Here is an 18,909-nt window from a genome sequence, read left to right as displayed (position 1 = left end):
TTGTGTATATTATTCCTATATTTATTTTTAACAAATGTTTGCAATTATTTTGTCAGAATCCTCACCTTTTTCTTATAATAAAATAGTAAGAGAAAGCTTACAAAAAAGAATTATTTTAAAGAAAGAAGAATTAATGTATTGAGCGAGGACTTGTGCAACCTATATGTGAGCACTAAAGGACTTTTTACGTAAAATTGCCAGTAAGCCAGTAGCAGGCAAGGAAGGTGCTGGTTATTAGTAGCTAATGCAAGAAGAACTTAACTTACAGCTACCCAAACTTCCCTATATACAGTAGCACAGCATGCTCAAAGAGAAAGAAGAAGGTTGAGAAAAAGAAAGAAGGAGGTTTAAAAAGTTTGATTAAGGTTGAAAATGAGTAGAATTGAGGGGGAATGGTAAACTGTACCAGAAATCAATTGACTCCAACAACTTCCTCTACAATCTAACTCAAATGTCACTAATTAGTTTAATCACTTTAAACCTTAAGTTGGTTTGACTTTAGTATTACATGATGCATGTATCCGTTCCATCAATTAAATCTAGTGTAATAAAAAGTTAAGGCTATTGGAATGGATTTACTTTGATAGTGAATGAGTTTGTCTTTTCTTTCCTCTAGGGGGCTCAAATGATTTTCAGTGCAGCTAAAGACCTCGGACAGTTATCTAAATTAAAGGTAATACTGTTAAATCAATAATTAATCTTCTACCATAAAAAGTCTTTTTCTACTGCCTAGCAATTGTCAGAACTCATAAATGTGACCCATTGTTTCTGTAATACAACTTTCCTAAATCATGATTTGTGAAGAGTGGGGACATATAGTAAAAGTCAGTCTTTTAATTAAGCAAACACGTAAGTGTTCTTTTGAGTTTTGCTCCCATAAACTATTTTGTATAATCCATACCCATCAAAAGAGTCAGGGAAGAATATGATTAGTAGGAAGACCTTTTGGGCTTCACTAGAATTGAAAGTGTGCTTTACAGTATGAGAAACATTGTTCAAGATGGATGTAATCATTTAAGATTCTTCAACTATATGGTTAAGAATGTTGTGGGCATATTCTGTTTAAAACCTTATGGGTGTTTGTCTCAACATGAAACAATCCACAGCACCTCAGCAGTTCACTCCTCTCTATATTTTTCTTAATTTCTCTGTTGTCAACAAGATCTGTGTATCCATATTATACAATATTCAAAATTCATCCCACAAATCAGTAGATTAGATGCACAGAAAGCCAGCATGCTGGGAGCAGCTTTCGTTTCCATAAATAATTCTAAATTACTTTCAAAGGTTACAAAGCTATTCAAAATACACAAAACTGACATATATAACTGTCTACCACATAATTTACAGTATTTTTGAATGATTTAGTCTTAAGCTGCACAGGAATAATTATGACCAAAATAGAAGAAAAAGAAACAGTTGTCTTTTTGCATTCAAAACTGCCAAAATATCCTTTTATAATATTTCACTTATTTTGCAAATTATTGCACATGTGCCCATGTTGCACTCTTCATTGTACACTGAAAGCAACAAGCTTTAAAGAAAACAAAATAGTTAAGATATCATTGACATATTTTTCTGCAATAAAATAATAGATAACCCAAGTGAACCCAAGCTCAGCCAACAAGACCACATTTTGCACCTAGAATTTTATGTTTGGGTGTGCACAAATAGCCGCAGACGTGTGAGCTCTGTTGTGTGGAGACCTGGAGCTTCCTTCACTATTGCAGTAAAGACTACATTAGTCAGCATCTTCACAGTTGAGACACATGCAACAAATGATAAATACCCAAGAATAATGAAATGAGATGTTCTGTGAAATTTATGTATGCTATGGACCAAGAGAAATATAATTTTTTTGTTAATCTGCCCAAAATTTAGTTAAGTTAGAATTTGTACTTTACAATGTGCTACATTCTGTAAAATGTTCATATTGCACAGAATATACTTACAAAAAATAAGTAGCCTTTGGCAATATATATATAGAAACGTTCAGTAATTAACTTTTTGTCTAAAAAAGTCTTAGAATTGCTCATTGTGTATTATATTATCTGATGTATTATTTTACCTGGCCTCTAAATGGCCATTAAAAGTAACAAATCATGTGAGAGTTCAGAACTAATAGTAGGTTCTCACTTATCTCTTCTGGTATATGTAATGCAACACGTGCCTAATAAAACTTTGCTTAAGTTTTTGTACTTATAAGGCTCTCTAGTGATTTAATTCAACTGTAAATGCATTTAGAAGTGAGAAAAGTTGAATTCCCTGTATACATCAGCCAGATAGTCCCAGACATATGCATGGGGCATATTTACTAAGCTTGAGTGAAGGATAAGAATAAAAAATACTTTGAATTTCGAAGTTTTTTTTTGGCTACCTCAACCATCGAATTGGCTACTTCGACCTTCGACTATGACTTCGACTTTGAATCGAACGATTCGAACCAAAAAATCGTTTGACTATTCGACCATTCGATAGTCGAAATACTGTCTCTTTAAAAAAAACTTGACCCCCCCCCTACTTCGCCACCTAAAACCTACCAAGCACCAATGTTAGCCTATGGGGAAGGTCCCCATAAGCTTTCCTTGCTTTTTTGATCGAAGGAAAATCGATCGATTGATGGATTAAAATCCTTTGAATCGTTCGATTTGAAGGATTCAATCGATTTAATCCAACGAAATGCGGTAAATCCTTCGATATTCAAAGTCGAAGGATTTTACTTCGAGGTTTGAATATCGAGGGTTAATTAACCCTCGATATTCGACCAATAGTAAATGTGCCCCTTAGTGTGATGTAAAATGACCCACTATTCTCTGTTGTCAATCCATATAATTGTTAGAAATTAAATAACCAGGAAAAAAATCTGTTCATTGTGGATAGCTGTCCATTACAGGTTGGATGCCTCAAGAATTCTATTTAGTACATTTTGTATGTAGGACCAATAAAGGCAATTATTCTTAGTTCCTTAAAGGAAAACTATACCCCTGAAGAATGTAGGTCTCATAAAACTGCTCATATGTAAAAACCCTGCTTCATCTAAATAAACCATTTTCATGAAAATATACTTTTTCTGAGTGCTATTGGATAATTCTAAATAGAAAATTACCATTTTAAAAGCTAAGTGCCACCCCCAGGGACTATAAGATTTATGGTGCACACACACACACAAAAAAAATAAAAAAAAAATAAGGGCACACATACACGTTAAGTCACATGAGCCAATTAATGGACTCTTTTGCTCCCATACTGCTTCCTGTTACAGTTAGAGCTGCAGTATTTCCGGTCAGGTGATCTTTGAGGTGGCTCAAGGTAAAAGATAGAAAATGGTAATATTTTATATATATATAAAATACACAAAAGCCATAAATATCTTGTAAATGATATCCTTATAAACAGTGACTAGTGATGTCATAAGTTGTAAACGGTAAGTAGTGATGTCACTTCTGTCACATGACTTACTAAAACTTGTGTATTATAATAAAGTACCACTTATTGGAAAATATGAGGATATTAGAAGTAACCTCAGAGTTCCACGACCTGCATAAAAGCACTCAGGCTTCGTCCTTGTACTTTTATATGGTCATGGAACTCCTTGATGACTAACCGTATCATATCCTTATATTTTACAATAGGGGATATTTTATTGACTATATATTCCAATTTGGTAAGATTTAATAGGCCACTTAATGTGATATAAATTATCTGTTCGTTAAGTATTCATTCTGGGAGCATAGTTTTCCTTTGAAGATTCAGATGTAAACTATCTGTTCGTTAAGTATTTATTGTAGGAGTATAGTTTTCCTTTGAAGATTCAGAGTTCAGAGTTGTAGGCCTTACGATAGAAATAAATAATGGAAGTTACATTTTTACTCTAGTTCCAAAACCTCTGAAAATAATCTTTACCCACCCACTATCAAGGCTAGGGTGAATTTTTCAAACACCGCCAGCAAGTTTTCAATAGTCTTCAGTACTGCATCCCTGCTGTCTTTAAAAATGTCAGAACACGTTTAATGCTTTTTTATTTGGAGTGCTGAGTATAAAACTTAACAGGCATTGAAGTTCACATGTTCCCACTAACTGTACTGAAATGCTCAGGAGAATGCTCACTCTTTTCAAGTTTCATTTTCAACCACTGTTTAATTATGACAATAGAGGCTTTAAAGTAAAAACTCCATTGTGGTAAAATATCAGGCATACCCAAGATTTTACTAAGCATTTATGAATCAGAGGTTGATTTAAATACTGGTACAAAGCTTAAATACTAGCAGGTGATGTGCTATTCTATATAAACTTATATCCACATATTTGCATGTGTATGTAATTATTTTGCCTTTCTTTTTGGCCTTATGAAATTATGAAGAGAAAAATGTTTATAAGATATCAACATATATCAATCGTTCTTAACCTATAAAATTATGTTTCCTTGATCTTTCTTTGAACAAACCCCGATATTACTTCCTGTTAATCTGAATCAAATTATAATACCCTGTCAAAAAGTACTCATTAAAGGGTCTTGGTACTGGGTCATAATCTGGTGTCATTTGGTACAGGGTTTGTTTGTTTTTTATATTTTCTAAAAAATAAAAAAAAACAGAGCATAAACTCATAAAACACTAGCATATGTATTCCCATGTGCTATAACATATTAGGAAAATACATTTCTGGGGTTATATTTTTTTCACTTTCACCAGACTGACTTCTGTGGAATTGAAATGAGCTCATTAGTCTGATATATGATGATGCTGCATCCAGATCTAGTAGGAGTCAATGCTTCCTTTTGTAGTTAGTGTAGGATTTGTGGAGTAGTGATTGGTTCTAAATCTCAGGCAGGATATAATTACATGTGGAGTTACAGTGCTCACTCTGATAAAGAACCTTACTGACCATAAATAAAAATGTTCTATGTGCTTCAATGAGGACAATGAGCACATAATAAATTGACTGCCACTGTTTACTTATACTGAGCTGTTAACCAAGTGTATCTCTTATTAAATGTAACCTCTATGATAGTACATTTTCTTTTATTAAATTTTGGGTGCTGATGAATGAGCCAATGCTGAAATGTAAGTGGGGCAAGTAAAATTGCTTACTTCAAACACAAGGTCATCAATTTAGCCATGATTTGTAAACCCGTTATCCAGAAAGTTCCAAATTATGGGAATATCATCTTCCATAGACTCCATTTTAATCAAGTAACTCTAAATTTTTAAACTTATTACGTTTTTCTCTGTAATAATAAAACAGTATCTTATTCTTAATCTCAGATAAGATATATTCAATCCTATTGGATTTAATTAATGTTAAAATGATTTTTTAGTAGACTTAAGACATCCAAATTACAGAAAGATCCCTTGTCTGGAAAACCCCAGGACCTGAGCATTGTAGATAACAGGTTCCATACCTGTATCTTAATCTTTTTATATTCATCATAGTGCAGATAAAATGACATACATACAATTATAAAGAACCATGTATACTAAATGTAACTTTAAAATTGGTAATCCATAATGCTTTCTGCAGCTCCTCTAAAAAAAATCTTTATAATAGCAACAGGTCAACATCCAGTGTAATGGAAAGTTTTGTGAGATGGCCAGTAAGCTTGAATTCCACAGTATCTGAACAGAGCTAAGAAACATCACAGAGTAATAATAACTAAGCAGTAGTCAGAGTGAACAGTACTGAGTTATCTGAACACAGAGGAACTAGGTATTGGGATATGAGAGTCATGGAATCCAGACTTAGTCCATGTCCACCCAAAACTCATAAAATGACTAGTTACATGAATGTAGTAATGTAGGTAAGTGCTGCACTTAGTGTTCTTTAAACCTGGAGAAGTAATTGGCCTCTTTACAATGTAACTTCCATGATACATATATATGGATTCTAGAAAGCAGAGACAAAATTAAAATTTCAGATGGCAGTGGATGTGGATGGTATGCAAAGATCAGTTCTAACAGTAAAGGGGGAGATGACCAAGAACATCTGGAGACACAAGTGAACAGCAAGAAAGCTGTGTCAGATATGGAAATGTATCATTTGCTTAACAGAAAGCTGTAAATCCTTTTAATGAGAAGGTCAAACTCTTTGTTGGGTGAGAGCAGGAGGATCATAGCAGTGGACTGAAGACTGCCTGAAGGGAGTAGAGATGGCATACTGCAAAATCATTCATAAGTAGGATGCAGCAGTCGATAAATTGCTGCTACTGCCACTATATAAATACATAATGATTATTTTTTTTACTGGGGACTTACAGAACTTCTTTTAATAAGATTTTTGCTTTATGTAATTTTTGTATTTTCAGGACCATGTTATACGAGAGGAAGCGAGAAGCCTTTCACTTCGGCAATGTTCAATCATGGAAGTAGTATTAGCAACTATTAAGGTATCTTATATTACCATTTAACCAACACAGATTTACAAACATTACAAAGTTAATTGAATTACTGACAATTACAGTAAATATGGATTTTTATTAACCCCGTATTTTTTCAGTTTCTTTTCAAATTCGCTTTATTTACCAGTAGGTCTTTCCAGCTGACACGAGGTCACCCATTCCGATTAGAAGAAAAGAGGTTCCGCCTAAATATTCGGAAGGGTTTTTTTACAGTGAGAGCTGTGAAGATGTGGAATTCTCTCCCTGAATCAGTTGTACAGGCTGATACATTAGATAGCTTTAAGAAGTGGTTGGATGGATTTTTAGCAAGTAAGGGAATACAGGGTTATGGGAAATAGCTCATAGTCCAAGTTGATCCAGGGACTAGTCCGATTGCCATTTTGGAGTCAGGAAGGAATTTTTCCCCCTCTAAGGCAAAGTGGAGAGGCTTCAGATGGGTTTTTTTGCCTTCCTCTGGATCAACTGGCAGATAGGTAGTTAATAAACAAAAAAAAAAAAAGGTTGAACTCGATGGACATGTGTCTTTTTTCAACCTTACTTACTATGTTACTATGTAAATTAACTTCAATGTGTAACAGTATGCACTGTTATTAACATGACTGCTAATTTACCACATTATGTTTGTCCGCGAGTCAAGTGCTCATGCTTTAGGCATTGTGCTTGTATCTATAGACTGGAATTTAAAATATTTATATTTTAAAAATTATAATTATATAGCTCTGTATAATAATTTGGGATTTTTTTAAGAAGAGGCAATACGAATTGCAACTAGTTCAAAAATAACATCCAAGGAGACAGAATATAAGTATGGCAGAAACTTTGCACTAAACAGTTTATATTCTAATCAGATGCCCACAATAATCGCTGCTATACATGTCTCATTTATCGTTTTCTGTAGATAGTAGGAGTTGCCCTCAACCCAAATTAGGCAAACATGTTACATAGACAGCTAGGATTGGAGACAGTTGGAGTACTGATGAAAAGCACAGGGTAAAAACAGAAGAACAAAAATTACATTCTGTTGCAGAATGTCTAACAGTCCAGTTCTGGCTGGACGATAACTCTCAACCTTCAGGGTTAGATTTACATTGTGGGCGCCCCACGGCCCACTACCGTTCATCGCGCCTATCCCCTCCAGGGGGACAGGAGCAATGGGGATTGGTGCACGGAAAATTAAAAAAATTATTGTATCTCCAGCGCATCCCCAGTGTTTCTGAACCAATGTGGGTGTGGTTGGGCAGCATGCCGCCCCCCTAAAATTCTGCCGCCCTAGGCCCGGGCCTAGATGGCCTTTCAACAAATCCGGGCCTGTCAACCTTGCTTTGACAGCAGAACCTGGCTTTTTTTGTACAGGGCCCTGGATACAAATTTTTCACACATATTCTTGTACAAGCTGAAGCAAATACACATTCCTACTGGATTTCCCATACCCCCTCCCAATAACAAGCAAAGACATGGGCTACTCTAATTTAATTTGTTCAGATTGCTAGATAGCACTCTGCGAGATTAGATTTCTTCCTTGTGCCAATTAATACATGGCACAAAGACAGCTTATATCTGTTCAAAGCAAATCTACCATTTTCCCTGCTAACAAATTGGCTCATGATATTCCAGCAATCTAATCCTGCAAGTACTATGTCTCTTACAATTGAGAAGGATTTACTGAAAGCAACAAAAGTCATTATCAGGAAACCATACCTGGAAACTTGTGTCAGGTCATTGTAACCCCATGAAAGAGTTAATTACAATTATTTGTATAATAATGCATCGAGTATCATCTTCGTCAGATTGATTTTAAAATATATTTAAAATATATTTTTTGCCAAACACATATTTTTTAAAATGTTAAAACAGAAAGGGTACTCTCTCCCCAATGATGTATAGCAATACAATTAACATCATTTAAATCTATCTTCCCTCATTCTCCCTCCACCTCTGTACTCATTGTCATTCTCTCCCCATCCCTTTCTAACACTAGAGCTCATGTACTAATGCCAGAGCTTTTGCTATGCATGCTAATGAGTTTTCAGTGCCAAAATATATTACAATTGGATCCTGTGCAGAGCAAGTGCTTTTTGTGTCAGTTTTGTCTTTATCAATCCAAGCAAGGGAGCCTTACTGCCGGCCCTAAACAGTTGTTAAATACTGGGCTCTTTCTTTACATTAGGAAGAGTTGTGCCAGGGGACACACCCCTTGAATTAAATATAAAGAGAAAGGGGGCAAGGAATAAAACAATTGCAAAACTGAACTAGGACAAACTGTTTAATGCTACCATTGTCTACAAAAACTGCAAAGAATTTGTCACATTTTTACATAAGACTATTGCTATCACTGCCCCCTGATCACAAGAACATGAAAAATTCAGGGGCATTGATGTGAAAAGTAGATTAAATGAAAAAGTTGTAGCCACTCACAGTGGTATCATAAAGATATGATTCCAATTTTTTTCAGTTCCTGCAATTTGCATACCTGAACAACGAGCATATATATTCACATGAACACATACATATGACACTCTACTCTTTCTCCTTAAACCTTAGTAAACAGACTCTGAGTTCCCTCACTTAATAACTATTTAAATCATCTCTATGTCTTGAACATATCTTGCATGAATATGCAATTGCATGAAATGAGATGTATTTTAAGAATAATTGCTGTATTCTAAAATGACTCAGTTCAAGAAACTAGCTTTTCACATCCAAACAATGCCCCTTTGAGTCTTATCAGAAGAACCTTTATAAAGTTTACCCATGACAGATTCCATATCTCTGTAGTATGTGCTGGTAGGAACATTTTAGCCTCAGTTTAATTCACCAGCCTTTAGGTCTCACCTTCTATAGTTATTGATTTCCAGACATTCTCACAAAAGCTCAACAGAATCAATATATTGACAACCAATTTCCTTTCATTCCTATTGATCCAGTTGGTTTCTTGTCTGTGAATACCTTAAAAAAAACTCTAGTAGTTTAATAGCCTCAGGGCAGTTTTTAGAGTAACCAAATCAATAAATACTTCCCTTAAGCTGACAAACAACATTTCATGGAGAACTGTAAGTATGGGCTTTACAATGCTGATCAAGCAATAAACTTGTGCTTACTATTCCCAGCTAAACACTTACAGAGTGAAAACTCTTATTGCCGTATTCTTGCTGCTGTCTGGTGGCTTTGTTTACGTTAGCTAATAAGAGGTTTTAATAGTGTCCTCGCATTAACATATGTAAATTATTAAGAGGATGATTCATAACCATCTCTACTGATAATACTTGCCCATCTTCATGTGAGAACATTCTGGAAACCTGCAATGATAGGGTGCCCGAGGGCTAAACTTGAAAAGCCTTGTCCACCTAAAGTAACAAAATAAATGACTTTGAGACAAAAGCAACAATGAAGACTAAATCATTTCTGCAGGAAAGTAAATGTACAGTTTTTATGTTCAAACAAAGTACTGCTCTGTTATGAGAAAACAAATCAGGTGAGAAATTAAACTTTAAAAATGAATTATATTGTAATTAACCTCCGTTAAGAGCATCTGAGCTGATGCAAATGGTAGAGGAAATGGAATAAATGTGAAATGGCAGAATGGTTAAATGGATATAATAAGAATTCCATCAACACACACCAATATTGGTATAAAGAAACAACACACACTGTATAAATATAAGGTATTCAGTTGATATACTTCAAAAATACTGCAAAAATAAAGTTAGATAATTTTTTTTAATATTCTGAGCTTTCTCTTTAAATCTGAATTTCATTGATTTCCCTTCATGAGATCTAGCCATCGAGTTATGTTCCTTAGTATTGCCTTTTACATCTACAAGATCTAGAACCTCCACTATAGCATTTATCTTACCTTTGCTTATCTATATTGTATTACTGACATTACCAAATACTAGCTCCACTTGGTCTATATACTTATTTTCTCGAGAGCCAAACCAAGTCAAATACAAAAAAAAGAGAAAGCCTATATATATATATATAATTTATCTATTAATTTAAATTAATGAAAATAAATAAATGTGAATAACATCACAAACAGAGTAAGAATAACAGAAGGTAAACTCATGGCAACTGAGCAACTGAGTCGCATTTCAGGTTTTCAAACCGAAATTTGGCTCTACTAGCACCGAGAGCACAATTATACTCTCTGCGCTAGCGTCCTGGCACCCCTGGGTCCATGAAAATATACCGTCTGTACATATAGGGGCATATTTATCAAAATGTGAGTTGTTTATTAAGTAAAAAGTAACCCATGTTCTTTCATTCCTATGGGATTTTTAGAACCGTATTTATCAAATGATGAGTTCTAACTTTCACAAATTGAATTCTAAAAATCCCATAGGAATAAATAGAACGTTGGTGAGTGCTTATTTATAAAGATAAACTCATATTTTGATAAATATGCCCCATATACAGAACGTACACGCATGCATGGATACACACCTAAAGACACATGTACAGGTATGTACATGGGTGTATATTTAAGTACTGTATATGTTTAAATCCTGACATTTAGCCTGGGCTGTTTGTGCCAGTTTATGTCTTTATTATAAGAAACAACAACAAAAATTGATCAGTCGTCATGAGCTTTGCAGTTTACTTTTCTTGTTGAGCAGAAGATTTATAGTCCAGTAATATTGCATGCAAGATGTATGGCTTGTTTAAAATTGGTTTAAAAAGATGTTGGACTGTTTTTCTCACTGCTATGTCTTTGTTTATACCCTGTTGTGAAGATATAGGGAGTAAAGGCAGATTTAAAACTAAGAAAAGAATAATATAAGGCAAACAGCTAAATGTTCTATTGAAGACTTTACGGAAGAAACTGTATTACATATCTATTAGCAGAAGGAGATGCTAGATACAGCCAACAAGCGTGTCAACAACAAGGCAATAGTGAGGATTCAAATCCTTCTAAATGTGTTGCCATCTTAAATGTTGTTATTTTATATCTAGGATTCCTGTCATGTACATCCATCCAAGTTGTCTATGGAAACCATGGTTTCCAACTTTAAATTACTACTTACCACTTACAGCAACACATGTCTAATTTGTCAGTTTAGATTTAGTGATACTTTAATAACTCTCCCAAATTTCTGGTACTGCATGACATGTTGTTACATACTGTATTTTGTAAAAAAAAAAAAAAAAATACATCAAAGGCTGAAGCTTGTGATGGCTACAGATGGCTACAATGTATTTTTCATATAAGTGAAGAGACACATAAGTAGATTGGATATTGTGGATAGAAAATATGTAAAACATAAACAGAAATTATTAATATATGAAGGCTTTGTGTAATTTATTCTGACTATTTCAAATCTTATCTTTTTTTCCCTTTTGCCATAGCAATACTTCCATGCTGGTGGGAATGGCTTAAAAAAGAATTTCTTGGAAAAGAGCCCAGACCTACAGTCTTTGAAATACGCATTAAGCCTTTACACCCAAACCACTGATGCTTTGATTAAAAAATTTATAGACACACAAACATGTCAAGGTAAGTGCAGGGCATTTTCTACCCAGTAGTGCATGTGATGAAACTACAGACATCCGTTTACCTATGTATATACTGTATACAATCACTCCTGTCTATCGATTTCATATGACTTCAGCCACATGCCTGATCTCTGCTTTTTGCGTCACTTTAAAAAATGAATATATGTAAAAGGATCTTTAATAAAGTGGTGAACTGTAAAATATTGCAACAAAAAAGTAGAATTGTGCAATTTACCTAAACAGAGTTTATTCAATGAATAATTCAATGACTCTCTCTAATAAAGCTAATAAAATACATATAATGACCATGATTTTCAAATTTTGAAAGTGACAGTAGGGTGGTAATTGGCACGTACTTCATTTATGTTACAAAATGTAAAAAGGGATGTTTTTTCGGGTATAAATAATACCTTTTTTTTTCTTAGTATATTTACTTACAATACCGACCCGCAACTCTCAATAATTACTAAAATATAACTAGGCATCTATTGTTTTCTTCCTTTTGGCTTTCTTTATTTTTCTGGCCATCTTTTTCATTTTTACAAAAACCAATTGAAAAAACTACAATTTTTATTAAACCAATTCGGCAGCAAGCCAGATCAGTTGATTGCAGAAAACTGAATAAGATCAGGAATTCACTTGAACATTTTAAAGTTGATTGTATGATCTCATACTGGCAAAGCTTCATAAATCTGCCCTTAATGTGTTATTAGACTATAGAGAAACACAGCTAAATGACAATGTATTGATGGTAGTTTTATATATTTCAAATACCTACCTAAAGGCTAGTGTCATTCAGATGCCTGTGTGAAACTACCAGAAATCTTAAAAATAGGTGAAAAAGACCCACTGGTAGTATACAGTAACAAAAATGTTTTTAAATACAGTGCCACACAGAAGGTTGCTGGTTAACTTAAGGAATGTTGGTCTGGAACATAGTATTTGTACCTGGATAGAGAACTGGCTAAAAGATAGACTACAAAGAGTGGTGGTAAATGGAACATTTTCTAATTGGACCAGTGTTGTTAGTGGAGTACCGCAGGGCTCTGTACTGGGTCCCTTGCTTTTCAACTTGTTTATTAATGACCTGGAGGTGGGCATTGAAAGTACTGTTTCTATTTTTGCAGATGATACTAAATTGTGCAGAACATTTATACTTTGCATACAAATATAGTGCCAGGTATTACAAGTTATCGGCATGACTGTCACAGCTGTGTTAGATGCAGTAAATGCTAAGCATTCTTGGCCATACATACAGTGTAGTAAATACAGGGAGATGGTATGTGAACTACCATAAATAATAGATCAAGTCAATTGATTTTTAATTGAATGCATGTTCCCAAGCATACACGTTAAATGCTTACGTACTAAAGGTCATATTTGGGACAAAAGGCTAAAGAACTGTCTTGAGTGTGTAAAATAAATATGTGAATACAATATATTGGGAAATGAACAAAGTGTGGATGAGCACCAAAAATTTGTCCTACTTTTAAAGTTTTTTAAATTATCTAATGTAAGTATTAAGAAGTTAATGTATAAATATGTTCATCTTTTATTTCTCCTTAGATTTTATCAAAGGGTCACTGACTTAATTTACATTTTTAGGGGGTTATTTATTAAAGGTCGAGTTTTGTTTTCCCTGAATTTTTCGGAATAAAAAAAACTTCGATTTTTCGAGATTTATTATGCCTCAAAGCTGCTTAAAGCCTGAATCTGAAAATAGTCCAGCTAAAACCTGTCGAGGTAATGTAGAAGTCAATGGCAGAGATCCCTTGAATCATTTGAAGATGTTTTTTGCCTTCTAGATTTTTGTGCTTTTTATGGTGGTTTGTACTCCAAAACTTGATCAATTCAAGGCTTTTTAAGGTATTCAAGTTTTTTTACATTAAGGTTTTTTCATAAAAAAGCAAACATTCGAGTTGTGAGTTTATTCGAGGTAGAAAAAACCTCACAAACTTGACCTTTAATAAATAACCCCCTAGATCTTGCCCAAGAAGCTTTTGTTTTATAGATGGGTTAGTAATACTGTAGCTAGCTTTTTATTGTCCTATAACCCCCTCTATTGCATTGTAATCCAATAACAAGAATCAAGAATGGGGCACGGTCTAGCAGCATACAGTGGGTAGCATGTAATAAAATATTTGCATTTTAAAATGTAATAATGCAATGTAAATATGCAATATTTTTTTCAATGACTGTTGAGTTACCTTAACTGTGTACAAAGGAAAAATTATTCACACCAAGAAAAAATAGTTCCCACTGAAACACCACCATTTATTACATTCCCCAAGTGTCTTGTGTTGAGAGTAGGGATGGGCGAATTTGACCCGTTTCGTCAAAAATTTACCACCAGCGAAATGTCCCAGACACCCATTAAAGTCTATGGGCGTTGAAAATTTTTTGTCGCGCAGTGAAATATTGACGCACGACACCATATAAGTCTATGGGTGTCATTTCTGCAGCGAAACAAGGCGAAAAAATTCGCCCATACCTATTGAGAGGTGCTTTTTTTGGCTGATTTAACCCTTCTCATCCAAACCATGATGATTCCTTTGCAGTATTGCCTTATGGGAGCACAACAAAACAAATATCCTTAAAAAGAATCCCCCAGGGCAAACCCATAGGTGTTCTAAGTATAAAGAGATATCATAAACTATCATGAGGTCATAAACTATCATGAGGTCTAAGTGACCAGACCTAGAACTGCTCTGCTGTATTTTACTTTAGGAAATATTGTACTAGCAGTTCATCTATTTTCTGTATTATGTTGAGATATTAATATATTCTTTTTCACTAGTAACCTATGGCCACAAAAAACATACTATTGTCAGTAAAAGAAATAGCAGACACAATATAGACACAGTTTTAAAATGTTTAGAGTAAATGGCTCCATTTGCAGCTCAAATATAGTCAGCAACTTAAGAACTACCTTGCTTTGATGCCCTTACATTATTGAACCTAGATAAGATGGTCTCATTTTATATGCTGGTTTCTTGCTTCCCCTTCTTCTGCATGAATTGTAAAAAAAAATGTACTTTGTTTTTTCCTCATAGATGCATTTCAAGTGTCTTGGAAATTGTAAGCAGTATGTCATAGCATAAAAGCAATTTCAAGTGGCTTTTAGATGTAGTGTTGTTTTGTAGGTGTATATCATGAGGGGGAAATAAAGTCCAAAGAAATTTTCTACGTGTAATACCTTTTGTTTTGTTGACTCATAAATAAGTTGCATGAAAGGTTAAGAAGACCTTGAAGGCAATATTTTTCTAAATGACAACAGATTATTTAATAGCAGCCCCCTACACCAGACTGGATTCCTATTGCAGCATTCAGTAAAATACTGAGAGCAGTTCTTTTAAGGGTCTTAACAACCAAGTTCCATGTATGGCATTCTAAGTCTGTATTACATTTCAAAATCAAGTCCGGCAGCAAACAATGTGAATATTGCTTCTAGCTGCCTTTCAGCCTTTAGAATAAGGAACTACTTACAGGTGTATGTCCATGGCCTTAGAATTCTAATAAGCAATGTAGGACTCTTGTTAAATGAAGGGACTTGACATGGTATGTGAGCTTACATATTGTACATATTACATATTGTAGCCAATATATGGTACTATTACCTCATTTAAATTATTTTTAAAGCAAACTGCACTGGCAATCTTTCTCATTTTTGTGTACAAATAATGGCTTTTTATTGTTTCTATCCTCAGGCTTTTTATTGTTCTAGCATCTGGTCAACACAGAGTGTGGTGTAGACCGAGAACTGAGCACTGGGGATTTCTTTCTGTGTTTCGTGTACCATGTATAAAATGTGTTTAATATAGTGAATGTTTCTATAAAGATAGGGTTTCTATCAAGATTGACAGTTGTGATTTTTGGGGTCCTTTGTGAACCTATGAAATCACCAGCTGACTACAGGCTGATTTTGTAACTTACTTAATGGTAATGAGGAAATACACATACTGAAGGTGGAATTGGTTGTTGTGCACAAAACTGCTTAATAGCTGCTAGGATTCAGACTAGGAATCTAATTAAATACAGCATAACTTTTAGTCAGTTACTTAAAAAACATGTAATTAAAATCATCTATTCTGGGTTTTAGTATATTGGAGTATGTGGGCAGCAGGAAAATTTGTTTCTAACAGTCATGAGTGAGTATTCTACACAACAAAACCCAGACTTCGTTCACTGGAGATACTCATAAAAAACACAATAGGACTCCATTATGCACCAAAGGCCCACATAAGATCTCAAAGTCTTTGGACTACCCAATAGGAGAGCTGTAAGCTCAATGGGATTTAATTGGGTAGTTCTAAAACAGTGAGGTTCCTTCCTAACTCCACATTATTTTTAAGGACTTATGGTGTGTATATGGAGCTAGGCTTTGTTTTTTTAAGAGTGTCTCCAATGAACTTGGAACTCCAATTTTGTTATGTAGAATGCTCACTCACAGCTATTTGTTAAAAGTTGCTGATGTCTACATTCTCCAATGCACAACCACAAGATAGATGATTTTCATTGCATGATTTTAAGTACAAGAAGGCAAGAGTCAGAGAGATCCGCTAAATACATTTTAAGACATTGAAACACTAGTCCTTAAGATTTAAAATCATAATATATCATTTTTATACACCATTTGCCCATTTCTGGATCTATTTAGAGATCCAACTAATAAGGGCAAATGACTGGATTGTTAAATTTGTTACATCATAGCCCCATTTTGGCTTTGTTTTGTGCAGTATTGATTTTCAAATTGAAAAAAGTAGAAACAGGTTTGCATAAAATAAATATGCATTCGCAGTTGATGTACAGATCACAATAAATAGCTGGTTATGAATCTTTATAATATTAATTGCCTGGTAAGTCATGGATATAGAGCAGTAGCTGAATTCTTCCCAGCAGCCATCCAACAGCCACACATCTCAGTTAACATTATTATGTGGCAAGTTTTGAAAGAATATTATTTTAGTTGAATATGTTGCATAGAAGAGCAATTCCAAATGAAGCAAGAACAGCTGGCAAACTTTGATAGCTTTACTTCGCATTACTAAATGCAAAGATCTAGGAGAAAAAGATGGAAAGTAAATTCACACTGAACATTTTTGGTGGCCAGCACTATTTATTCTATAATTGTAAAATACTTCTAATATACAATACCTTCAGTGGCCTATTACCATTTACCATGAAGGAGATATGGTATTACACTGGGCCTCCTATGGCCCACCAAAGAATAAGAAACCCAGGGCCTATAAACCAGGTTCTATATGTTTATGGAAAACCATAAATTGGAATAGTCCAAGGCTTGGGCCCTCTAGGAGATTCTCTGGTAATCTGTCAGGCCAGTCTTATTCCAATACTGCAAGAGAACCTGTTTCAGTCTACTAAAAACTAAAGGGCAATTAATCTCAAGGCCAAAACAAAACTGTAGTGAGAACAAAATAGACGAATGTCTAACAATAGCCCAGTCAAAATCCTTCTTTTAGCCTCACTGAGAATCTTTGAACCTGAAAAAAGCATAATTCAACCTAACCTAAACAACCTGTAAAAAACCTACCTAGAAGAATTGGCCAAAATCCTACATAGTGTGCAATACTGGTATGTTGTTGTTATTGCTGCAAAAGGCAAGCTGTCAGTGCCACCATCTGCAAATCCCAGGACTTGTTGAAATATACTCCAAATATAATCTACCCATTTGCATTTCCCACATGATACCTTAATCTAAATTTATATTTTACTGAATCTATATCAATCTGTCTGTCTTTGTCTATGTCTACATATCTATTATGTTTACATTTTATCTTCAGAGTCCATATGTTGTAGTGATCATATCACAATGGTGCTTGACAGCTACTGCTAAGAAATGTTCCTCAGCTATGCTTTGTTTGCCATCAGTTGCTCACATAAAAGGATAAATAATTCATAGACAATGTAAAAGGATCCTTCATGAAACAAACGGGTCTTTGCATTTATAAAACTTCAGTATTTTTCGCCTCAGAATGTTGCAACTACAATTAGAAGTTTATAGTAAATACCTCTATCCCGACAGTAGAAAAAACTAAATAAGTTCATGGCATCCTGATCATCAAAATTATTTTTACTATCACCCAAATTATTATTTATTAGATAATTTACTAACAGGATTTGGCCAGCAAACCAATTTTATTCACAGACATTTACAAACCTTAAAAAAAAGTTTTTTATTATAGATAAAGTGCAAAACAGTGCTTAGCTTTTTTTTTCTAGTCTGTCACTCTCATAATTATTTTTCAAATGGCATTCATGTTGCCTTAAATTGATGTTCCCTGCATAACAAGTTTGTCCTGTTCAGTATGCTATATCAACAATTAGCTTTAATTGGCCTGATGCCGTTAAAACAAGCATGATTAATAACATAATAATATTTCTTAATACTTCACTATAACCTATTTGAGGATTTTCTAAAAAATTTAGAAAAACATAACTAAAACTTGCTAGCATGGAAAGTAATAGATTTAAAGCTGTATAATGTTCTAGGAATAATTAACAATGTTCCTTCTGGTTTTATACATTTAGTTTGCCTGCAAAAACCTGGCAGTTCCAAGTTTGTGATATGTGGAAATGTACTTGCCTATTAATTTTCATTATACTTATTACAGTTCAAACTCACATTTCTTCATCACAAATCTTTTTGATTATCGCCAAATCACATTTAAAGAGTAGACTCTGGTACTGCAAATAAATCTGTTGAACTGTAATGAGAATTTGCATAACTCCAAGTCAAGCCAGACAGTGCTCAATATTAAATTACTGTAGAAGAAGATGCTCAAGTGCCAGATAAATTTAGGGTTTCAATGAAACTGAATAAGTAACATATTTATGAATTTCATAGCCCTGCGATTTATTAAGACACAGTGAGGACCTTTCCATTAGAACTTGCACATTAAAACACCTGCCCAGATTGAAAGGAGAGATGAGGCCAGTGACTTGTTTAAATCCAAGTCTGAATGCCTTGTACAAGCTGCTGTTTCAATATTCCTTTGTTGCTC

At 34.3% G+C, this 18,909-nt stretch overlaps 1 protein-coding gene across 2 annotated transcripts in view; it reads left to right on the top strand.

Moving 5' to 3' along the window:
* Window positions 1–18,909, top strand: part of LOC108711380 (protein unc-13 homolog C) — a 240,663-nt gene that overhangs the window by 208,289 nt on the left and 13,465 nt on the right. For both annotated transcript variants that reach the window (XM_018253063.2, XM_041586773.1), the window contains 3 exons: window positions 617–673; window positions 6,302–6,382; window positions 11,741–11,888. In XM_018253063.2, coding sequence (XP_018108552.1) covers window positions 617–673; window positions 6,302–6,382; window positions 11,741–11,888 — 286 coding nt within the window. The remainder of the gene's footprint in view (window positions 1–616; window positions 674–6,301; window positions 6,383–11,740; window positions 11,889–18,909) is intronic.

This window comes from Xenopus laevis, chromosome 3L (assembly GCF_017654675.1).
Source record: "Xenopus laevis strain J_2021 chromosome 3L, Xenopus_laevis_v10.1, whole genome shotgun sequence".
Taxonomy (NCBI): domain Eukaryota; kingdom Metazoa; phylum Chordata; class Amphibia; order Anura; family Pipidae; genus Xenopus; species Xenopus laevis.
Note: the sequence above shows the minus strand (reverse complement) of the source record. Positions and strands in the feature narration are given on the sequence as shown.